At 40.8% G+C, this 24,774-nt stretch overlaps 2 protein-coding genes across 8 annotated transcripts; both read right to left on the reverse strand.

The window, feature by feature from the left end:
• Window positions 1-358: 358 nt before the first annotated feature.
• Window positions 359-9,129, reverse strand: LOC144019629 (chondroitin sulfate N-acetylgalactosaminyltransferase 1-like). Of its 2 annotated transcripts, none has more exons than XM_077522807.1 (10): window positions 9,017-9,129; window positions 8,878-8,894; window positions 5,207-5,307; window positions 4,853-5,031; window positions 3,549-3,765; window positions 3,361-3,462; window positions 2,756-2,937; window positions 2,354-2,448; window positions 1,135-1,216; window positions 359-741 (listed from the first exon to the last, which is right to left on the reverse strand). In XM_077522807.1, the coding sequence occupies exons 1-10, from the start codon at window positions 9,096-9,098 to the stop codon at window positions 467-469; spliced, it is 1,332 nt and encodes a 443-aa protein (XP_077378933.1). In that variant the 5' UTR covers window positions 9,099-9,129; the 3' UTR covers window positions 359-466. The 2 variants fall into 2 exon arrangements, with proteins under 2 accessions (XP_077378933.1, XP_077378932.1); XM_077522806.1 differs by lacking the exons at window positions 8,878-8,894; window positions 9,017-9,129 and adding exons at window positions 6,239-6,770; window positions 8,243-8,861.
• A 2,122-nt stretch (window positions 9,130-11,251) lies between these two features.
• rnf122 (ring finger protein 122) lies at window positions 11,252-23,508 on the reverse strand. Of its 6 annotated transcripts, none has more exons than XM_077521880.1 (8): window positions 22,971-23,505; window positions 22,302-22,366; window positions 21,819-22,110; window positions 16,679-16,835; window positions 14,466-14,511; window positions 14,345-14,386; window positions 14,161-14,243; window positions 11,252-12,161 (listed from the first exon to the last, which is right to left on the reverse strand). In XM_077521880.1, the coding sequence occupies exons 3-8, from the start codon at window positions 21,841-21,843 to the stop codon at window positions 12,050-12,052; spliced, it is 465 nt and encodes a 154-aa protein (XP_077378006.1). In that variant the 5' UTR covers window positions 21,844-22,110; window positions 22,302-22,366; window positions 22,971-23,505; the 3' UTR covers window positions 11,252-12,049. The 6 variants fall into 6 exon arrangements, with proteins under 6 accessions (XP_077378006.1, XP_077378008.1, XP_077378005.1 ...); XM_077521882.1 differs by having other exon boundaries at window positions 23,432-23,484; XM_077521879.1 differs by having other exon boundaries at window positions 21,819-22,366; window positions 23,432-23,508.
• Window positions 23,509-24,774: the final 1,266 nt, after the last annotated feature.

Raw genomic sequence — 24,774 nt, forward strand, 5'->3', positions numbered from 1 at the left:
TTGTGGCAAAAAAAGCATTGAACAGTTTTTCATCATTTCAGTTTTCACGACTTTTTGGCCGTGGCTAAAAACAGCTATGCTCTTGGGTGTCCAACATGAGTCCTGACTTGAGTTTTTCAAGATACGAGGCATCATTCTGCCAATTCTTTTGCTTTGACTTGTGAGTACAAACTCCACTAGCTCAATGCTAACGCTAACACATAATAGGAAACGCATGATATTAGAACACAAATGGCTCAGGAGCACATTTAGACATTCTCACATTCATAGATTATTTATGAAGAAAGATAATTTGAGATACGAGTTAAACTTGGACCTCAAGGTATCACTGTAATTAATAGAATTCTTGAGGCAAAAGCAAGTCACAGACATTTTATTAAAACACCTGGCAGCATTTTTAAATCGTGCAAACTGCATAATATGTCTCCTTTTCAATTCACAATTCTGCATTCGACGTCCCAACACTTCAAGCGCTTCTTCTGTTCCTGTCGAGGTGCGCTTGGATGTCCGTTTTGAAGAGCAATTCTCCCAGCTGGCCGTGCGAGGCCTCGCTCATGGCCTTGGTCCGCATGCACATCTGGTACTTGTCCGGCGACAGCTCGTCGCTGCACGTCTTCTCGTGCCACAAGTGGAAGAGGCTGCGTGACGGAGCACGCACCACCATCAGTTTGCTGTGCAGGTACTTCCTGTACAGGTGCACGTCCTCCAGCCCCCAACCTTTAATGCTGCGGTCAAAACCACCTGCAAGCGACGTGCACAAACGGTGAACTGGAGAGTCCCCAAGCCCAACAGTCCTCAATAGATAGACTTAGTGCTACTTCCTTTTATTTCTCTTTTATTGTTTGCACCAATATCCTGCAGTTGTTTCATAATGTGGTTTAAACTGTCACCACCAATACTTTATGACATCAATTATGACGTTAGGGAAACACGAATGCTTAGCAGTAATGATTATATTTATCATTGCTCTAAAAAAAAAAAATAAATAAAAAAAATAAATAAAAATCTCTTGCAAACGAGTAAATACAGTAGTTTCCTTTTTATCAACATACTGCCAACAATTCCTTCTTCTTTCCATTTTTCCATTTCATGTAAATATGGTAACATTTCTTTATAATGTCGATTAGTCATTACCGATATTGAGGAAGTCCGACCTGTACTGGCATGTCATCCCAAAGCCGAAATCTCTCCAGAAACCCGTGTTGCGTCTTATCACCTGAGAGAAAAAAAACAAACAAAACAGGACACTTTAGTAAATTAAAATAAAAAGTAAGCCAGTCTGTTTTTCCCCCAGTTATAACCCCATTTTGTTCTGAACCTTTGTAATGCGCTTTGATCACCATAAAGTACGGTGTAGATCAGTGTGTCCAACCAAACTATTGCCCGGGAGGCATTTATGGCCCACCATACATTTTTTAGTGGCCCGCGGCATATACTAAAAATGACATTTCACACCATGTCGGAGGTGGGCAGAAATGAGAAGGGAGGGTGTCGAATAACTGGGCACCTCTACCACTAAGACTGTACATTGGTTCATATACTGTAGAACTTAAATACAAATAAACATATATGACAAATTTGACTAAAGCACAATTTCTCTTCATTACACTGTGGTGAATAAAGATAACTCAATTTTGGTTATGAATGTGGAGATGGGATTCGGTTGATGTTAAGTGCAGGGTTAGATCTAGTCTAGTGGGATACAGGGCCGAGGCAATCCCAATATCTTGAAAAATTTTCAACTGTTTACAGAAAGCTATTATGTAGCAGTTTTTCAAAAATAAATAGCTATATAATTTTTTTGTTTTGTATTTAATAAAAGCAAGTCAAAACATTTCGAAGCGGCCTTTTGCATCCTTCCATTTTTCTTTATATGGCCCTCAAATGAAAAAGTTTGGATGTTAAGGGCACTTTACGTTTTATTTTGGGATGTAATTCCCCTTTTGGCCACGGGGTGGCAGCGCACGATTATGTTGCCACTAGCTCCATTTGAAAAAAGAAGATAAAACAGGAAGTGTTTCAAGACGCTAAATTGATTAGACATGTTTTTCAATGTCTAAGTCCTTTATCATCCTGCATTTTAAGACTACAGAAAGCAATTTTTTGTTTCTTTTAATAATCTTTGGCTATGATTATTGATGTATATTGTGAGATCAGATGAGTTTGGAAAAAATGGGATGTGTTTACTGTAAACACTACGGATTGGCTAGGAAGTATTTCAATAGGGTAATTCTATATTGCAGATTTTATGTATGTATATATGTAGGGTGGGGTGGTCTGCAGCCTAACCCCAAAATGGAGGGAGCTTTATAGTACAGCATGATTCATTTATCATCTATGTTCTTTTACTCACCAGTTGTTGCTGGATAGATGGTACATGGGTGTAATTACTGTAGATGATTGATGGATTGTACTGACTGAAGAGGACTGGGTAGTACACTTTTTTACCTGTTCGAAAACAAAGGTTCACATTTTCATGGTGAAATTTGAGTTGAATGTTGTGTCGATTCACTGAAGATATGTAAGAAAAGTTTGTTTGTTTTTTTAGCTTCGTCTTCAAATGACGTCTGTCCACATTAAAAATCAAATGTGGCCCTTGAGCTCTGATATAGTACCATGCTAACCTGCTAAAAAGACTAAAGTTGTGATGGCTTTTTTTTTTTTTTTTACGCAGAATGAGCAGGTTGCATGAAGCAGCGGTGACGAAGAAGTTAAATGTTGCATCCAGCTATCACTTCCAGCATAGAACACCCACCAGCCTCTGCATTGAGGCGACAGGAAGTCAAGAAGTCTGCCGTCAATTGGATGTCCACGTCACAGAAAAACATCAGGACGTTGTGGCTTCGCCTCCAGGCCCTGGCGCCCACTTCTAAGCCCCGCCCACGCGAGAACTCCTCATTGAGCTGGATCAGCGTGAAGCTCCTGAAGCGGGTCTCCCTGATGGAGGAAGGAGACGCTTTTATGTACTAGGAACTTAAAATTATCCTGTGGCGTGAGATGTGTTAAGAATGATTTTTTTTTTCTCTCCGAGCTTCTTGGAAATCTACGGAAGCATATTGGAATCACTTGGGAGAAAAAAAAAATAATCCTATTTTTCTGACTAATTTTTTTTGAGGAGCTTTGTTTTTTAGCATTTTTTTTCTGTTTTTCTGAATTTTTTTTTCTTTTTCAAGTGAATGCAATACGCTTCCGTAGAAAACAGTCATCGCCCACAATCACAAATGTTAACCCTGTTTTCTCTTCACGATAGCAAATCCTTATATGCAGTGTGAACATCGAAGTTGCTTGTCAACAGTATATAGCAAGCTAGCTATAGCTAGCTAGTAATTAGGCGGGTGGAACTAACGTCATGTAACCCACTTGCTTGTCTGATCCAGCACAGCTTTCACCTGGTCAATCTGCTCGCGCCCAAAGTAGACCACCGTCAGATGGACCCTACCATCCTGCTGGATGCACACCTCCCTGTGACAAACATCACAAGAACCATCAACACTGAAATCCCTGATGTCGTCAGTTCCCCCCCAAGCCCCCCCCCCCTCAGACGGTACCTGAAGTTGTGGACAAACTGGCGGAAGGCGTCCGCCCTCTTGGAAAGCGGTACGATGATATTGACGAGCATGCTGCGCGCGTCCACTCGCTCGCTCTTCACCTTCACCAAAGGGCCGAAAGGTCTGAAGAGAACCGTCTTGGCGTAGTCCCGCGGCCTGTCGCCCTTGAACATCAACTCGTACACAGTACCCCTATCCCGTTCGGTGCGGGTCAGCCCTATGAGTACAATGTAACACTTGGAATTACATTGCTTAATTGAATATTTTGGTGTTTAAATACCAATTTTAAATTTTTTTTACGTGTCATTTTTACAGTAAACGTCAACTGTGATTGACATATAAACTTCTTGAAGCAATTATGCTTTGTCTCTTATTCGGACAACTGTGCGAGCAAGAAAAGGTGCTAAGGAATACTAAAATTGTGTTTTTAAGTAGAAGTACTGACTCACCAATACCGATACCAAGTACTAGTACTTATACATCCCAATACAGCATTTTTCCTTAAAATTGCGTGAATTTAATGGCAATTGTTCTTCAGCATTCCCACGTTATTCAGATTTGTATTCTCCTCACTTTTTTTGCCGTCAAATAACTCTCACAATTATACTTCCGATTTACACCGTTCAAATTTCAACTTGCTTCAAAAATTCATGCCTTCCGGCGTGAATATATCATCTGATTCCACATTACTCACAGTACTCGCACAATTTAACGTTAAGTATCAACTTTCCCCCCATTCATTTTCAATGGGAACAATGACGTTGAATTTTTTCTAAGTCCCACTTTCCATGCCCACTTCCATAGTGCTGACAATTCCGAGCTTACATCTCAAGTCAAAATGGCGGTCTGAGTTGCATTCGAGGAGTGTCCCAGTTCCGACCTCAAAGCGTTTGAGGCAAATGTAAACAAAAAAGATGGCAGATTCTCAAAACTTGTTTGTTGTTCTGGTTAATGCAGACATTCCAAATCAAATTGTCCTACGTGAACATATGTCTTGTATTTACATTTGCCTTGAACGCTTTGCGGTCGGAACTAACACAATCTGAATGGGATAATCCAATTTCCCACTTTACACGAATGCAGCATTTATCCTCAGTGAAAGGACGCTCTCCGCTCCTTGAAAAGCATTGGACTTTGGATTGTTGTAATTTGATTTTTGAAGGTTATTTTTATTTGAAAATGTGCTAAAATGTTGTTTGACAAACAATATGCCTGGTTTGTATGCCAATCACAGGCAAATCAATACAATATTATTGTGGAAATATGAGAAATGTTCGGAATTGTCAATAGATGAGTTACATCACCCTCAATGAAGTCTGACGGGGAGAAGGTGCGCTTTCTCCTGCTGGTGTCCACGTGTTGCTGTGGTCCATTGAGGACATGCAGTGCCGTCTCCACGCTGCCTATCAGCTCATCCCTGCGGTCCTTCCTCACAGGCCTCTCCTCGGGGTGCCTGGTCAGACCTGTCTCCACCTGGTACACCCTGAGGTGGACGCACCCACTTAACATCTACTAGAGAGACTCTTTGGGCTCATATCCACCAAAATTACGCCACTACTTACTGTCGACTTTTTGTGCCAGCAAATTGCAAGATGCAGTGCTATGCGAACTAAAAACACTGTAATACTCATGCCAGGCCAGTAGGTGGTCCCACTTACCTCCGCAGTGTATAAGTGTCAAATGGAATCACGACGTATTCGTTGGGTAGTGTCACGCCTGCGTTGACCTCTGCATGATTCAGCTGTGAGCGGAAAAACTCCTGGAAGGATGCGTTCATTCATTCGTGATATCACATGACTTAGTACGATAAAGATGTTCCAACATTTTCCTCCAAGGGCCACATAAAAAATTAAAGCAGGGAAGGCCCACTTTGACATTGTTCGATTTTAAATTATTAAACACTCTAAAACCTTAGCTACAATTTATATACTGCATATAAGATTTGCTGGAGTAAACATTTTTGCTTCTGTAACAAAATGATCTTTATTCACTGGGGCGTTGTTACGGTTTTAGTCGTAAATTATTTCTTCACAATTTTCTTTATCGTTAGCTTGATAGCATAATCGCTTGAGTCGGTAATTCTCAAACTTTTCATAAAAAGTACTAACTGAAAAAAATCCAAGTACCACCATCATGACAATCATCATCATGAGGTTTTATTTCAATCAAGTATATTTAAGTCACATTTTGCACAATGTGAGATTTCCAGTACTAAAGTTAAATGTAACTGTAGTTTATTTTGCGAGTCACTCTCAGTTGAAGTTTAAACATAAAACAATCACATAGGTTAGTTAGCCTTTCAGTCTACCTTAATGCTATTTCTAATGCTAATCAACGTCACAGTCCATTTATCTTATACTGCCCCCACGTGGCCAAAGAAGGCATACCAGAAAAAGTAGCACAATGTTCGGTCGTTCATTTGGGGCATTTAAACTATTTTATTTTATTATGTTATATCTATTTTTTATTATTATTATTTTTTAATAAAGTACAATCTTATGGAGTGTTATTTTTCTCATTCGAATACTTACGACAACATTTTTGGGGTGTAGGGCCTGGAACGGGTTAATGACCATTTCATTCATTTCAATGCAGAAAGATGATTTGGGATGTAAGTGACTTGAGCTAAATCGCCGGGTTGTAGTTTGTCCATCCCTGACATACATACACTCTCATAGTAGCAATCCTACCTTCAGGTCATACTGTGAGGGGGTTTTGTGCAGACTCTCCAGTCCCTGAGGTAGAATCCCTTTGAGTTTGGCTTTGTCCAGCGACTCCTGCAACTGCAGCGTCCGCTCCTGTAGAGCCTCCTTGAGCTGCGCTATCTGCTTGCCCAGGCTGTCAATATAATGCCTGTGGGATTCCTCCCTCTCCTGGAGCAGCGCCATGTAGCCTTCCTTGCTGGTGGTCCCCGACGGCCACGGAGCCTCTCGCCGGGGGTCTCTGGTCGTGGGTCTGCAGGCCAGCAGGTAGAGCAGAGCCGCGCAGCAGCAAAGGCCCGCCCCCAACGAGCCCACCCGGCCCAGCAGGGCCAACAGCCATCGTTTCAACATGGCTGACCTTCACTTTGAAAGGCGACTGCACTAATGTCACGTGAGTATGCAAAAATTGACTAAGAATTGATTCATGCTGTAACTCCTGGAGTTATTTGTCGGTTGACACTTGTTTGATTGTGACCTTTGACGACGTGTCAGCATTCTTCTGTACAGGTGGCAGAAGCTCCTAAAATCATGGCGTGGGGGGAGGGAATGAATAAAACTTTAACACATTCAAGCTCAAAAATGTGTAAAAAACGTTTTTAATACTTTGTCATTCACTCCCAAAAATGTGTTTACACTTTTTTTTTTTTATGCTAGAGCATACAGTAGGCTTTGATGCAGCTTCTGACATGAAGAGGAGGCTTAAAGCCATGGTAGTTATTAAAAACACGGCCAGCAGGTGGCAGCAGTGTATAAGAGATCAGCCAGGGCCATGTTGCAACAAGCTCTGTTTGTCAGTGTTTTCACCAGGAATGTGAATATTGATGAAACCTAGCTATATTCTAATGTTAATGGAAACAGATAAAAATATTTTTTTTTCCAGATGAAAGAAGAGACTAATCTTTCTTTTTGTAGGTTCCATGTTTTTATAGCAATATAACACAATATTCTCTGGGCCTTGCAAAATCTGTCAAAAGGGGGTTTCTTCAATGAAAATGGCTGGGAGTCAATGAGTTAAAAATCAGTCTGAGTGAGAGTATTTGTCATTAATTAATTAATTTTTTATTAATTATACCACGTTTTGTTCACCACAGAATTTTTTTTTTTTTTTTACATTTTAAATTTATCTCCACCATGTTTTGAATTTTTAAAAATACTTGCAGGGATAATTATTCAGTAAAACCCATTTTTTATTATCATTTGTACTTCATTAAATGATTGCATATTCTAAGTTTTAGTACAATAATAAATCATTACTATTTACAACTATTCTAACATTATTTACTTACACAGTTGTGTTCATAAATTTACACACCCAGAATTTCTGAAATATTGACTTTTTATATAGGGGGCTGGGGGTGATTTTTATTTATTTATTTATTTATTTATTTATTTATTTTATGTGTGCATTTATTTATTTATGTATTTATTTATTATGTTTTGTTTTTTTGCAACCTATATCAACAAGAATGGCAGTGATAAGCAATAGAAAACAACCTCACTTTTTCTGCACCCTGAAAGGGTGAACTTGACCTCTTCTCACAAAGCTGTAGTGACAGAAACAAGCTTGTCTCTGTGTAGGGGTGTGCGCGCGCGTGCGTGTGTTCCCATCATCAGTTTATTCGCAGCACAGTTGCGTCTTTATTGCACAGGTAGAGGCTGATCCCATGAAAGAGCTTCCTATGCGTCCACATCCACCCATGTATGGCCCACTCCCAGTTTGTGCGCATGTGTGTGTACAAAAGAGAAGTGTGTTGTGATCACAGATGCATGCATGCGTTCTTACTATGCAGACTTTGACATTTTTTAGATTTCACAATGAACGACATTAGGAATTTAAAAACAGCTCAAAAGCTCCAAATGAAGTGTGTCCCCTTTTTTTCTGGAATGTTAACAAGCAGTGAATGATGGCGTCTCATCAGACAAACATGACAGCACACATTCACTCGTCCACATTCTTTAGGTTAGGAGTTGTAAGAACATACTTGAACTCACCCAAGTAATCTGCAAGCATCAGATTCCTCCTCATGCAAAACATGTTGTCCAAAATTTTTGGTTGTGAAAATAAAGGTGAGCGAGTGACCCTGTAGAAGCAAAATGGGCTCATGTGTGCATCCTCCTCTTTTCTCATTTAGTTGCCGCCCCCCAAGACCTCCCTCTGCTTGCAGCTCCTGTTCTAGGAATGTGCTCTCAGAAATTCTCATCAGTGCAGCCTCCAAAATTGAACCCCAATTCAAAAACTCATCCCATAGGACCTAAACACAAGTGAGATGTGAGTTTAATTTGTTATTTTTTTTTTCTACTTCAACCTCACCCCAAAAACACAGAGCACTCCATAATGTTGTATTTTATGAAAACAAATGAATATAATCGAATAGAATGCACTGCGATTGGCTGGCAACCAGTCCAGGGTGTCCCCCGCCTACAGCCCAAAGCCAGCTGAGATAGGCTCCAGCGTCCCCCGCGACCCTTGTGAGGAATAAGCGGTCAAGAAAATTAATTTAACAGTTTAAGTATCGCTTCAATGCTGCAATTCAATTAATTGTATGGCTGCTTCTGGTGTACCTGCTTTGAGCACTGGGAGGCAGTATAAGAGAAGAAGAAAATGTAATATAAAAGAAACTACTCACCCTTTGAAGGCACATAACTGCAGTGGAGAGGAAAGAGCTACAAGTTTGCAGGTTAATGTTCATTTTATTAACCTGGTAATATTATAATATATTAATATATTGCCAGATTAATGCTATGTTGTATGTTATTGCCAGGTACCTCTCAGTAATTTCGTCTGGAGGGCTCCAGGAGGAGGAGTGGAACCGTCACTTGCCTTCGGTGCTGGTTGGCGTGGGTTCATTTCTCGGCCTGGGAGACCATGTGACTTACAGGAAGTAAGCTTGTGTGAGCGAGTGAAGAAAACAAAAAAAGTAATTTCGTCTGAAAAAGGCGGGACATTATGTACAATATTTCCAGCTGATTGGACGTTGCGACATTCTACACGTTTGTTTTAACCAATCACGGCCACGGGTGAAAATTTCGTGTTAGTTCTTGTCGATAGGGGGGAAATCTTACGAGTTAGAAATGCACGAAGGGCCTCTCGCTGTTCAACATTCAACAAGGAGTAATTCTGCGAGAACAGAATTAATTGTAGCGTCCATTTCGTCCATGTTGGCTTTGTTTGTTATGCCCCTGCGTAGGCGCTGGCATCCTGGTTTCGTCACAGTTGCATATCCCGCCCCCCAAACACAATGTCGCTCTGTGATTGGCCCGAACCACAAGATGTATTCTCCAGGTTTGTGAACTCACAAATACCATAAGAATTCTTTTTTTTTTTTAACCACTCACTCACACACAAGCTTACTTCATGTAAGCTACATGGGGTCTCCCAGGCGGAGGAGCGAACCTGCGGCAACCGGCACCGAAGGCAAGCGACGGCGTTGCCGTAATTTTTACAGAATAATGTCTTCCTCATAACAGTCTCACACAAGTTTTTTGGTGCATTAATTTATGCAAAATTTGACTGGGGGAAACACCCCACATTTGTTCTAATAGTCATAAAATGAGATTTCTGAGTCACCTGAGGGTGGCGCCACATAACATGCACTCATGTCAAGACATAAATCAACTCACTGAATCAGATAAGTCTTTTTATTTTTCGCTTCCAGTTATTTACATCAATTACTTTACAAAAAGTGGCCATTTTCTTTTTCTCATGTGTTGCACAATGACACCCACTCTTTTGATGTTTTTAAAAATGTATTATTATTTTTTAAATTCACGAGTGTGCTTTTGTGACATTTGTGCTCAGTTTAGGCAGTGTTTTGCTGAAGGAAAAAAAAAACGTGGAATGTAAACTAGAGAAGCACCAGTAAATAATCTTGAGTGGTGCGTCTGGGGTGAGCTTTCATATGTAAAGTGCGTTCGTCTTCAACATAGAACCAAACTGCTGTTGCATTCACGGGACACTTCATTAGGTACACCTGCACGATCTACTGAGATCCAAAAAAAATTAACAGATTAGCAGGGATTATTGTAGATTATAGTCTTCAATTGATGTTTATTATTGTGGTTTTAGTTCAATATGATCTATAACCACAATAAGTAACATTATATGAAATTGAGCATTATCGTCAAAATCTGTAAATGTTGATTTTTATTTATTTTTTTATTTTTATTTTTTCATGCTGGTCCAATATACTGTATATGATCTCATTAGATGGCGCTGATGTTGTGGAATAGAAAACAAGTAACATATTAACCATCTCAGTGACAATAAAACAAGTAGATTCGTGTGAGGGACCATTTAAATAATACACTAATTTAAAAAAAAGATGTCATAATAATTGAACATGTTTATGATATATTATGAGCCTATGTGTTTTAAATAGTTCATGGGGGCATTTTGATCAAAGGTTTAAAAAGAACCTGGATGGTTGAATTGCATGGGAGGCCGGATTAGGGTTCCTCAACATTAAAGTAAAGCATGGGTAAGTAATACTAGTGAGAGTTAAAAAAAATAAATAAAATCAAAGACAACCCTTGTGAAAATTTCCTGTTAACCAGTGTAATTTTTTTGGGGGTGATGTAATGTGATGTGATGTAAAAATAATTTGGATCTTAATTTTGATAACAAATATATTATATAATATTTTTAATCAATACCATACTGTATTAGGATGCAATTTGCAAACACCAAAGTCCCATTTAATTAAATGTACTATATATTTCCATAATTCCTATTCAATAAAATGTACTATATATTTCCATTACTATCATTATAAATCATTATATATATTTTTTAGAATTGAAATTCTATATATTATTTTATTAGTAGTATATTTTGTCACTGTTGGGCGTAACCCTTTTGTGTCCAAATTTGGCCAATTTTACATTTTTTCCCCCCCCCAAACCGATACTATTGATCAGTTTCATTGCGGGTGTGTTATATTATTATTTTCTTTATTTTTTATTTTTATTATATATATATATATATATATATATATATATATATATATATATATATATAATTTTTTTTTACAAATTACTGACCGATCACAAGTGTTGAAAATAAATATTAATACAATAACTTAAAAAAACAAAATAATAACAAAAATAGATTTTTAATTTAATAATAATAATAATACTAATAATAATAATAATAATAATAATAATGATGGTTTTGGAGATGCGAGGATTCCACCTGACAAACAATTAACTTACTCCCTACAAAAAATGAATTAAAGTAAAATAACACAGTAGTTAGTGTGCATGTAAGACAAAATTGTTACACCTCAACTATGTAACATTGCAGTTCATAAAAACAAAACCTGATTAGTTCATATTTGATATCCAAATCTGTCCTTGCTACAGTGCTTTGTTCTCTTCAAAGGTAGTCTTCTTCACAGCATGTCGACATAACAATACGCTTGTGCAACTGTCTATTTTTTGTGGTCATGAAAGTCTTGTAGCATCGATCTGGTCAACAAAACACAAAAATGTTGTTGACCTCCCTGGAGGGAAAGATGTGAAGCTGTGTGAGCGGAGAAGATTGAAAGACGAGTGGTGGAGGGACGTGTGGGTGGCTGCACATAATCTCCACACCAGAAGGCGCCGCCGCGTTGCCGTCTCGGGGGCGGTTGCCAGGCAACAGCATCCCTCACCAAAAGGGATTTATTATGTTTTTTATGGGTGCTCAGCAAGCCCTAAGCGGCGTCGTGGTGTTGCCGGAGCCGCCAAACGTTGATGCTCAGTGTCCCCCGGCGGTGGTACGTTCACCGGCACGGCGAAGACGGGAAGCGGGTCGTTGGGTTACACCAGTTCGTCCAGCAGGGTTCCGATGCTGTGGTGCTCAGGGGGGCCGGCGATGGGCTTGTTGCACATGGGGCAAACGCAGCGCACCTCCAACCACTTGACAAGACACCTGCAGACACGCATAACATCAGTCGGCACACGCAACAGTGGTGAGCTCGAGACCAAGGACAAACTGTGACCCTGTATCCGGTTTTGAGACTTCAAATATTGTACTGCATTACTTTGTATTAAACCACAAAAACATGACGCGATTGTCATGGAAGAAGCGGATTTGTACAAACAGGGGAAACGGATGACAATTAAAGAGAGAGTGACGATATGTTGGCAATAATCGATCACCCAATTCACTGATTGGGCCTGTGCAATTTGGCGACGGACACTCTCCACGCTTTGCTTTCTAGTCACAGATACACAATAGAAATCTCTGAATATTATGGGAAAACACAATCTGCGCTCAGCGACCATCCCTTTTGCTGAAATAATACTTTATTATTATTATTATTATTATTATTATATACTTTGCTTGTCCTGTCATTTTCCAAATCTGTAAAAAAAAATTAGGCCAACTCATTTTGTACTACTGGGCAGTATAAGCACCACTGTAAACGCAACTAAGTCATCTCTGTCATCTAGTGGTGAATGGTGATATTACAACTTAAAAACACAGTTGATGCATAGTATTCACAGTTCAGATTTTTATTTTTGTTCAACATTTGTGATTTTTTTTTATTTATTTATTTTTTTTTTACAGGATTTTTTTCCACAGCCCATTTACCCCACATTTTTTCATGGACGACGTATATACAACAATTACCAGCCTTATTTGAGGAATTTTTTTTTTTTTTGGGGGGGGGGGGGGGGTTGTTAACTCATTTGCTCCCCAAAACATATAAATACATTCTATTTTAAATGTTTTAAGTGGCCCAAAGACATATTTATACATTTCTTTGTTTTTTATGCTAGAGCATACTGAAGGCTTTGATGCAGCCTCTCAACTGCAGTGAATGGGTGAAAAAAATGGTAGTAATTAAAAAAACGGCCAGCAGATGGCAGCAGAGTAAAATAGATCAACCAGGGCCATGTTGAAAACAAGCTGTTTCCCCACAATTCTAAACAGATTTGTGAATAATGATGAAACTTAGCTATACTATAATGCTAATTGCTGCCAAACGGAAACAGGTAAAAATATACTTTTTTTTTTTTTTTTCCTGATGAAAGAAGAGGCTATAATCGTTCTTATGGTAGGCTCCATGTTTTTATAGCAAAAGAACATAATAGTCTGTGGGCTTTGCAGGATCAGCCAAAATCCAGTAAAACAGCTGGAAGCGTAGGGGGTTGCTTCAGTCAAAATGGCTGGGAGTGAATGAGTTAATAAATAAATAAATAAATAAATACAATTAAAAATTTTGGGGAAAAATTAATCAAGGGGCCACTAGAGTTTGGTCCGACAGTTGACCATCCCTGACATAGAATATTAATTTTTAAAATATTATAATCAGCTCTCAGCAAAATGCAGTCCACTGCAAACTAATGGATGTTTTCATCAACCCAAACAAATAATTAAATTCAAATAAACTTCTTTTAATGTATCCATTCATTTTCTTTGTTATAAACACTCTGAACAGGTCGCCAGCCAATTGCAGCGAATGTTTTTTGGAATGTGGGAGTTACCTGGGAACTACGAGGCACTGCATGGGCGATATATTGAAAATGTACAATTTATTTTTATTTAATTTAGTGCAATTCAAGACAAATTTGAACCTGTGTTGAGATATTAATACTGTTCTAAATCCACGAAAATACACAAAAGAGACAAGCTCCAAATTATGTCGTCATTACTTTGTAGAGCGGAAACTTACCCCGACAACAGACACAATGGACGTCGACAGCGAGACTATTTTTAGCGATTAGCAGCGGAAGTTGCCGAAATCCTAAAAGAGCACAACTCAGCTTCTATGATTACCCCCCCCCCCCCAAAAAAAATAAATAAATAGTTTTTACATAACAATGGAGGTGAATGAATATTTGCCTAATGGTTGATTCCCTGCTTACAAGGAAAGACAAGTGATATAAATAAAAAAAACGACAGCCTGTACTTGTGTACTCACTTTCGATGGAAAGCATGTTGGCATGGCAACACTCCCAGCTCGTCTTTCACTTTAAAGTCCTCCAGACACACCGCACACGTCTGCTGCGTGAATGACAGACAGCACACTCAGCACCCGTTTTCCTCATTTATTCCCTTTATTTTTGCACAGAAGAACAAATCCTTATGCGACATTGCATTCTTACCCCGTGCACATTCAACCTCTTTGGATCTCCTTTCAAAACCACCTGGACAGTCACACACACACATTACACATACTTGAATGACAGAAAATGGAGAAGACGTAATAAGAAGTGTTGAATGTACCTCTCGGTATCCAAACCGCTCACTCTGGGCTTGGTGTCGAAGTTTGCTTTTGGAGAAAGAGCAAAACACATTATTATTCAATATTTTTGAGTCAGTTGTACTGTAATGTGAAAGAAATGTGGTTGAATAGTTTCCACAAATGCTGCAAAAGGGGCTTACTTTTAGCAGGTCTCCAATAAAAGACGATTTGATACTTATTTTGATAGTGTGATGTGATTCGGGGTTGGTTCATTTTAAAGTGAAGTGATTCAAATCAGTTCAGTTCAGTGCGATTCCAATTTGATTCGATAGGGAACGGCTGAATTTGAGAGAGAATGATGCAATGAGTTTTTTGTTGCACCCACGCTGGATGGTGAAAACCCAAAAGCTTGGCAATTTATTGTCAGGGCACCTGTTGAGGGTACCTGCTTCTGATTGGGGCTCATTTAGGCAAATGCCCTCAATGAAATTTGTCAAAGTATGAGGCCAGGAATTCATCCAAAATGTCTGCTCCAAACCAAAACGGCCAACTTCCTGTACAAATTCCCACTGTATCAATCCACCATTCAAGCTGTTCACATTTTGACCCAGCTAATGAGCAGTGTAAGCTGAATTGAGTCAATTGAATCCACGCGCCACCCACAAAGGCAACAATGGCGAGATGCTTATCACTGTGCGCGCCGTGTCTGATTTAGCAGTTATTTATATACTACTAAACATAGATACGCGAGCGTCTGGGATTGTCAGACCTCGTGCTGCCGCAAGTCCAAGTCCAAATCCCGTGTTGCTGAGTGACCGTTTCAAGAAGGGAAATAACAATTATTGGCTGTTTTTGTCATTGGGCTTATTGTTTGCGCTGATTGCTGCGAGCGAACCTCCACACGGAACAATGCGAGGATGCAGCTTTCACATGCGTGCGGGGTTCCCATGCCGAGAGGACCATGAGAAGTGGGTTACAGCATGGAAGGGGGCATGCTGGACATTTCTGCAGCTATTGTGTGCAACAATTGAAATTGAAAATGTTCTCCTAAATACCTTCTCTGGATGTTAATATTTGTCTGCAGAACTTAATGCTTGTTAGTCAAACAAGATCCCACCAACAACCCCACTTTGTGTTCAAATGTAGATGATCATGTTTTCTTTTTTGATTTCATGTAAAAGGGGACTAAAACATGGGGGACTACATAAAGACTTCTTTTCCCCCCCACCACATACCATGCAGTTGACTCTGGACTGTGGAGGAACCTGTCGGAGGGATAACGGGAAAGCTGCCCCCTCCCCGACAAAGAGTGGCATTCATCACTGCACATTCATCACATGAATCAGTCGCTCGTATAAATGAAGCTTTTTGGTCGCCCTCCTTGCCTGCACTTCCATCAGCATGCTAATGTGCACACAGGAAACGACTCACCGCTGATGACTCATGATGAAGCGATCATACAAGGATTTTATACCTGACAAACAATTGAGGGGTCTCTGCAGCTTTGAATATCTTTACTTGTAACAAGTGTGGCTGATGTTGAAGCAGAGGAATTTATTTTTTCATACATGGAGTCAAAATGAGAGCATTTCCTCAAAACGTGACTCATTAACTAATGAATCGACTAGTCGATGAGTTGCCTTACTACTCCGCATCAACATTTCCCGCTTGATATTTACTTATAAGTTATGGTGCGTTTGTATTGGTTCCTATGCCTGTCTGTTAAATATGTCTTTAAAAGTCTTTGAAACCAGTCTGTGGTGCTAAAACAATTGGGGGCCACTGTACTGTGCTGAAACATATCAATGACATGATCGATTAATTGACTTCACTGACTCAACTGTGCAGAGAGAATTACTGTACGGTATCTAGCTAGCTAGCTAACCAAAACTGATGCTTTGTTGTCATTAGCATCTTATCTATCTATCTATCTATCTAAAACTGTTTTGTTATCAGCCTCTCTCTCTCTCTCTCTCTCTCTCACACTCACTCACTCACTCACTCTCTCATCTGACGGAAGTCTGTTATAACAAAATGCAGGTATTTTTTTTATGTACTCCCACTGCTTTGTTTATTTTCTGCATGTTTCCTCAATCCTTTCAACGCACAGACTGACATCTCAGCCGAAGGCTTCCTGTTGCCTCACTTCCTGTTACCCTCTTCCTCTTTTTTTTCTTTCTCTGCCCCCCCCCCCAAATCTTGCCTCCCACATGGAACCAACAATGTTGTAAAATTTCCAACACTGTGTCCTCACCTGATGAAATAACAGCAGAAGATGAGGCTGAGGATGAAGACGAAGATGCCCGTGCCGAAGATGACCATGTAGATGTTGAGCGGCAGGTCCTGGAAGGTGATGGGCGGCATGGCGCACGACTTGTTGGTATAATCCAGAGCCAGACCACAGAAGCAGCCTACGTGAGGACAGAGAGGCCACTTAACATATTGAATTTCCCTCCAGGTACTCCTAATTAGCATGGTCAATTAAAATGAAGCTAATTAAATGTGAGCATGTCAAGGGGATGGAAATAAGAAAGTGAGACTCCACTGTACTGGAAGGAACACATCAGGAGAAGGAGCGGGAGTGATTTTGTCAGCAATAAGTGGATGTCATTGGACAGGGCATTTATGGAGTTACATTTTCAATGAGCTAAAGTGCCATCTAAACATATCAACTTCTATCTGATCATTCACCCTTATTCCACAAGAGATCCAGCGCAGGGGGTCAACAAGAGAACAAATTATCAATACCTCTGATTACATAACAGTAATACAAAGTTTTAAGTTGTCTCGGTGTACGCTTCACCTTACGCCACACTCCCTTATGACTGCACTAACCATTGTTTTCAAGTCTTGAACTCTGCCACAAACAGATGGTGTCTCCATTACAAGAACACTCCTTTGTCTCATCACGCTTTACTTTGAATCCTGAGCGCTCTTCGCTCAAGCACAAAAGAAATCATCACCGTAATGCCAAGGTTACAGGAAGAACACTTGGTTTGGGGTGACGACTGAATGTCAAAATGAGGAATTCATAGCTGGCCTGGTGTAGCAAAAGTGATGTTTGCTACATCGAGGTCTGTTGACCATGTCAACAATAATTAATAATTTCCTGATAGAGGCACGCACCTGCTACTTGGAAAGACTCAAAGTCAATATGTGACAGCAGGGTTTAAGATGCATGCATAGGCCAGTTATTGAAGGGATCAATCAATACATGCATGTGTGGATGGATGCAAGATTGGATGGACAAACAGATTGTAAATATAAGGTTAGAGTACTATGTGGATGACCAGGTGCATTGGTAGATCTGCATGTTCCCTCCAAGCTCTGGTTTTCCTCCCATTTTGCAAAAATAATGCATATCTGATTGATTGAAGATTCTAAATTGTCCATAGGTATCAACGTGGCCAAATTGTTTATACAAATCACAAAGAAAAACAACCACTCATACTCCAAAATTTAAGGTAATGGGGCAGTTGATTTGCATGTCTTGTCATCCACATAAAAATGTAAATTGTACATACAGCAGTGGACCTATAGAAGGCAAATTTGGGGGACACCTATTGAGAGAAAAAATACATTCACTTTGGGGCACAACTTTTCAGACACAAAGATAAGAGGAAGAGAGCAAATGATGGACGGACGGACAGACAGACAGACGATGGATGGATGGATGGATGGATGGATGCTAGTTTTCACAGAGAACACTAACAGTAGTGGACCCAAAGATAAAAGAGAGACATGAATAAATGATGGATACAAGACTGGATCGATGCATGCCTGGTTGGAATAATATAAAGATCAATGACAAAGGGATAAGACGAAAGATAATTAAATGGATGGTGGCTGGATGAATGGATAGATGGTGACCTTTATCAGCCCGAGTTCTTGTCTTGGTGCTCACTTTCAAATATATCATGGTCTTGCCTCCCTCTCCATCCACACAACAAAAATAACATGTTGCATTTAAACTCCCACCTCCCTGGCCAAAATTGAAGCTCCGAGTGGATCGATAGCGGACGCCTCTGCGCTTCATTCTTCTCCGAATGAGCTATTAATCGGCGCTCATCAGCGGGCTGCCGGTCGACATCCACGCAAGCAACAACTTCATTACCCGACGCGGGGACGTGATCACCACTGGCAACGACGTGCGCACATACAAATAAATGAACACTTAATAGACAAGGTGGCGGCATATGAGCTGACGACACCTGCGAGGCTACTGCACACACACAACAAATCTGGGTCAAGCGTACTGCACGTTCTAACCTTATCAACCGCTCTCGACACGCATGAGTGCACGCATGTTCTTCATCCACCTTTGTCTGCATGGGTAGCTATGTGTGTGCTATTTTGCAGAGGCTGCAAAAGTACTCACACTTTGTAGAAGTACCGTAACTTGTACCAAAAAAACACCCAGTAAAAGAAAAGGAAAAGTGCTGATTCAACTCTTGTTAAAGGGCAAGTCAAAAAAGTTCTTTACAATAATATGTTCCATGCAACCCATTAGTCTAAAAATGACATTCTGATTCATATTGGGTTTGTGGAAAATGAATTATAAGCAGCAAAATCCAATCTGCTTTTATGCATATCAGGTGAGGCCATTTTGCCAGGGTAACAACATGACAAGCTGAGCTCTTATGCTGCATTCGAGGAATGTCGGAAGTCGGATTTTTCCCAGGTGGCGTGGCGAATGTAAGCGCCCGTGGAATCGTGGCGAAAGTAAACAATCAAAATGGTGGATAGTGATAAATTATTTTTTGTTTTCGTCCTCAAACCACATTTTGACTTCCAGCAAACTTGCTTTCTCGCAATTTTGTTTCATTTATTGTTTTTATCTTATTTCAGAAGCATTCCATACAGTTCAGTAGTTCACCGTATAATTTCATGCAAGGAGATAGCGGCATATTGTCATGCACATTGTGTTATGTGAAGTTATGTTGAATATTTATGAATGAAGAAAGCTATCTAGATTTATACTCGAGTAAATTGTCGAAATTCCCTCTGACTTCACAATTGGGATATCTGAGTTCCTGTACAGACGTCCTGGTTTGAAGTCAGAAAAGTGTGACTTCCCACTTTCCTTGAATGCAGCATTAGACACTGTGGTGTCATATTCAGTTGACAGCGAGTAGCAAAATGGCCACCCCCCCAACTGAGATGGTAAAAGCAGATGTATTTTGCTGCATAATTCATATTCCACAAATCAGAATGTCATATTTAGACATGTCACGTGGAGCACTTCGAACATAATATTGTAAAGAAAGCTTTTTGAATTACTTTCCCCTATAAAAGTACAAACTATATACATTTTCCATTGAAAGTCAAGGTGGGGAGCTAGACAAGCATTCCAAATGGGAAGTTTTGCACGGGAATTTATGAGAATCAACTGATTATTAGGAGTAATTTAATGCAAAGGTACCTTTTGTCATAAGTGGTCAACCATCCAACTGCAAGAGTTTGCAGTATTAAAACTGCGAGCAAGCTTTGAATGTAGCCTCACTTCTCTAAATTGGCAAAAATAAAGGTAAGGTACAGATACCTGAAAAAACAACTAAGCTTTTTTGTGGTGATGGTTCGAGCCCTGCAGCACCGCTGACCTATATATGGACACACTCGGGGCATTGCTATAGCAATAAGAGTCGCAAATGCACCAAAAAAGAAAGATCCAATAGTTTTTGCCTGCTAGAGAAACTACGCCGGGAAAGCCCCTGTGTGATTCCGTATCTCCTCGAACAGCTTCTGGCGGGGTTTTGTCCTATTTACACACAAGAGTGCTGCTGCGTGCACCAAAGACACCATCAAATATTCAACAGTTCACATGAGGAGGAGGAGGAGGAGGAGGATCGTGGAAGCCTGCTTCTGCTGCTACAAGAAAGTAGGTTGAGCCCAAAGCATGGCGACATGTAGGGTTGTCACAAACATGGTGCGAGCAAAGAGAATAGGCATCAGGGACATGGCTGGCAGTAGACCACCAGATCCTCACAATCCTCAAAGTGCCGTTTTAAATAGTCTTTGGTGTTTCACTTTTAGAGCACTTTTCTACCTGTTATGGCACTCAAAGTGCTTCACACTCTCGTCATTCACCCATTGACGATGCAGCATCAGGAGCAACTGGGGGTTCGATATCTTGCTCAAGGACACTTTGACATGATCACAAGGGTCAGAGATCGAACCACAATCTCTGGGTTGGGAGGCGACCACTCTACCATTGAGTCATGCCGCCCCTTAAAAGGCCGTATCTCACTGAGGGGAGAACGTTTGCGAGTGTTGGCAAAGGTAGCGAATGCACGCTCTCGTCAGGGTTCGCAAACATTCCCTAAATGTTCTCTAAACAGTTTTAATGTTTTTTCTTGTTGCAAGGAAATTTTGAACACGATCAAAATTGCCCGGTCTCATCAGGGTTCCTTGTTTGCAAACATTCTCTAAACTGTTTTAATGGTTCTCTAAAGGTGGTAATGTTTGGATGTTTTTTTGGTCGCAACTTAAGGAAAATTTGAACATGTTAAAAATGTTAGAGAACCATTAAAACTGTTTAGAGAACGTATAGGAAATCGTTGTTGACAGCTTCTGAGGAAGTTGTCAGCAGACGCCGCATCTAGTGAAAGTAAACAAACCCTTTTTGGCTTTAAAAAGAAAAACAGAAGACAAGATGAACGTAACTAGTATATGATACATTACGTCCTTGAGTGAAAACCATGATGAGAAGTCAACATTCGCCAGAGCATCGCAAATGTTTGCCCCACAGTGGGAAACAGGCTGAATAATTATCTTTTCCATACACTTTATACTTAATACAGAGGAGGCTAATTACTGTTTGTCCATTTTGTCCTCATGTTGGGTGAGCATCAATCAGCATGGAGCCTCTCCCAGCTAACTTTGGGGGTGGCAGGCAGGGTACACCCTTGACTGATCATCAGCCAATTGCATAGCACAAATAGGAAAACAGCCAATCAGATCACATTAAATTACACCTTTGGACAACTTTGAGTCTAGCATATTTTTGGAATGTGCGAGCAGCTTCATACACAGAACCAAATGAGCCAGCTGTATTGGGAACGTGGGAGTTTACACCATTTATTATTATTATTATTTTAAATGTGACCCCACCACTGATCATGAATGGACAACAAAGCACCCCCGAGTGCTGAATGTCATTCTTTTGCTAATTTCCACTGTTTCTCCTCCAAAACACGAGGGGAATTGAGCAGCACAAAGGGACGAATTGTTCGCCCAAAATGAAGCAAGCTCATTCATATGGTTGTTATGCATCATCACCATTTACGAATAACAGCACTGCCCGATGCGATTGCATGCAATGAACAACCGTCTGCATGTTTTGTTTTTTGTTTTTTGTTTTTTTTTAAGACGCACAAAAGGCTAGTTATGCTTACCGTTGCACCACTGAGAGGGGTGCATCAATGCGTCCGCTGGAGTCTCTCTTTTGGAAGATCCCACTGTTGTTTCAAACAAGCGGATGGCAGACCTCAAGAAAGCGCCCGGCAGTCGTGATGCGGTCACCCAACAAAGCCGAGAGCATAACAGATGAAGACAAGCGCGCACGATCCGAGCTGCATCGTCCTTTGCTTCGTCCACGCGTGACCACTGCGCAAACGGCGAGTTTATCGGCCCGGTTCTGTTATTAGTCACGCAGGGTTATCACACGGACGGAGAGACCAGCAGCATCTGCGGGAGAGACAAAGTGGAACACTGGCTCGATTTTTTTTTTTTTTTTACAGCTCCCGCCCACCCGCAGGGTTGATAGTGACGTGCGTAGGGACCAATGTGCGTGCGCTTCGCATGGGAGTCGTGTTTCCAACATCCGAGTTCGTCCTCCCTCTGACCTGGCTCGAGATAGGACAAATACACCACTCAACTCATCGATCGCTCTTCCAAAGCCGTCTCGCCTCTCAAAGGGGTCAGGAACCGCAGGTGTCCACCCCTGTCCCATTAAAAAAAAAAAAAAAAAAAATCTTTAAAATTATCAAAATTTATAGCATATATATATATATATATATATATATATGTATATATATGACCGAAATTAAACATTTAATTTCCTCCCACATTAAATGGAACGGGAAAAAAAAAATCCTTTTGAGTATTATGAGCCAAAACAATAAATGAATGTGAAAAGATAAACACCTGCAATGTAAAAATAAAATTTAAAAAAGTAAATCAATATCAAAATGTATGGGATTTTTTTTTTTTTTAAACCACCAACAGTATTCAACTCCAAAAAACAATGACGGATAATTTTAAACAAAAACCTGCATATCCCAATATAGCATTTTCCCTTAAAAATTGCATGAAATTAGTGGAATGTTTCAATTGCTAAACATATGTATTTGGCCTATGTCTTAGATTTTGGTCTACAGAAGTTTGTTTTTGTGTTTGAAATGTTTCTGTTCATTATACTCTCTTTCCTCCCGTCCATGGGCCTTTCTTCTCTAATCTTTGGCTGAGTTATGGCTTTTATCACTCCACACCTCCTCATTGCCTCAATGACAATTGGCATTTGCTTGTAGGGACAACCTCCCACTTGCCTTCTCATCATTTGTAGTGTGTTGAGCTTCTTTACAGGATGCTCAGCTGCTGTGAAATAGATGTAACTTCGTGTAAGCGTTTCAGCTGAGTGATTAACTGGCCCATGGTGCATATCTCCTTTAGTGTTGTTGTGATGACCACAGTTTTTTTTTCCTTTGTAGTATCTTCATCCACCACTTGGCTATGATACATCATGCTCAAGAACACAAAGGGCTTTCCGTTTTTTCTGACATAAATGAAGATGGTCTGGTTGGCATTAAATCCAAAGCATGCTGTGAAGTTCCCTGCACTTGGAGGCTTTCATCAGTCTGTCATAGAGACCCCACAAGAGTGAGATTATTCATAAATAGATATAAGCGGTTCAGAAAAGGGATGGATTTTCCGACCCACTTGTGTGTATAATTGTTAAGAAAATACAAACTATGGCGGTGCGTGACTCGTCTGCCTTGCAAAATCCGACCTTTTTAATGACAGCTTTTCAGAAGAAATAGATCTGCTCATAACCGCTGAAGTTTCCTGCAAAAACGGGCGTGTAGTTGTTTTTTTTTTTTTTTTTTTTTTTTTTTTTTTTTTTTTTTTTTTTTTTTAAGAGCTCAGAATTGTTCATTCGGTAGTCTTACCGATTCAACGTCTTGTCATCATTGCTCTTTTCCTTTTTTTTTTTTTTTTTTTTTTTTTTTTTTTTTTTTTTGTGTGTGTGTATGTGTGCGTGCGTTTGCGTGCGTGCGTTTGCGTGCGTGCGTGCGTTTGCGTGTGTGCGTTTGCGTGCGTTTGCGTGCGTGCGTGCAAATACGTATAAATTTATACTCATTCATTCACCTAAAACCTTATAAATATCCCATTACCCTTCGCCTTAACCAGGTACTTCAGAATCTTGCCAGAGTCGTGAGATTTAAATGGTCAGGAGACCAGAGAAAAGGTCAGAAAAAAAAGAAATAAAGAGAAAAGAAAGGTAAATCAAAGTGACATCCAGCACCGACCAAACACTTCCTGCCTTCCCCATGATTACAAAATCAAAGTCTTACGCCAACCCCGGAAGCCTCTAAATTCCAGCAAATTTAGCGAGATCTCAAGAGCCCAGAGGAAAAACTAAAGAGAGGAAGGAGGGAAGGATCGATAAGGCAGAGTGAGATCAATAGAAGCCAGTACATCCAATCCATCAAAGTGAAGTCCAGCACCAACAAGACCCCTCCTGCGTGGTTACAAAACCGGAGTCTTATGCCAACCCCAGAAACCTCATACTTCTAATAAATTAAGATCTCAAGTGACCAGAGGAAAAACTAAAGAGAGGAAGGAGGGAAGGATAGATAAAGAAAAGTGAGAACCACAGACACCAGCACCAACTGATTCAAGGGGCTGTGGGAGGGAGAGGGTACTTCTGTTGAGTTTCAGTAGATGCTGGTGCGACGGATCTGGCATGCATAAGGACCACCACCAAAGAGAGAAGCCGTCAACCGCGGTCCAGCAAAGCGAGCACCCCCCCCCCCCCCCCACCCCCCCCGGAATCCCCAGGCCGCGGCAGCACCAAGGCCACCCCCAAGCCACCCGAGCGGACACCGGTCAGCGAGCCGACCCAGATACCCGGAACACCCCCGCCCCAGCCCCGGCCCACACCCCCGAGCCCAAGGCCGCAGAACGAGGCCCAGCGGGCCCCCACAGCGCCCCACCGGTCCCCAGCCCCCATCCCCCCACGACCCCCCCGCACCCCACCCAAACCCGCCATCCACCACGACCCAGGCCCCACCACCCCCGACCCCCAAACCCCCGAACACACCCCGACCCCCAGCACCCAACCCCAGAGTG

This window comes from Festucalex cinctus, chromosome 5 (assembly GCF_051991245.1).
Source record: "Festucalex cinctus isolate MCC-2025b chromosome 5, RoL_Fcin_1.0, whole genome shotgun sequence".
Taxonomy (NCBI): Eukaryota; Metazoa; Chordata; class Actinopteri; order Syngnathiformes; family Syngnathidae; genus Festucalex; species Festucalex cinctus.

Bases quoted from the DNA above. Each gene is read 5' to 3' on its own strand.
- LOC144019629 (XM_077522806.1), bottom strand. From the start codon at position 6,601: ATGTTGAAACGATGGCTGTTGGCCCTGCTGGGCCGGGTGGGCTCGTTG. The intron at 3,766-4,852 runs GTGATGTAACTC...TTGTACTCATAG, and splicing joins CCCGTCAGACTTCATTGAGG to GGCTGACCCGCACCGAACGG. The intron at 742-1,134 runs GTAATGACTAAT...CGTCGCTTGCAG, and splicing joins GTCGGACTTCCTCAATATCG to GTGGTTTTGACCGCAGCATT.
- rnf122 (XM_077521879.1), bottom strand. From the start codon at position 21,843: ATGCACCCCTCTCAGTGGTGCAACG. The intron at 16,836-21,818 runs GTAAGCATAACT...GTCCTCACGTAG, and splicing joins CCCCTCTCAGTGGTGCAACG to GCTGCTTCTGTGGTCTGGCT. The intron at 14,244-14,344 runs GTAAGAATGCAA...TCATTCACGCAG, and splicing joins AGAGGTTGAATGTGCACGGG to CAGACGTGTGCGGTGTGTCT.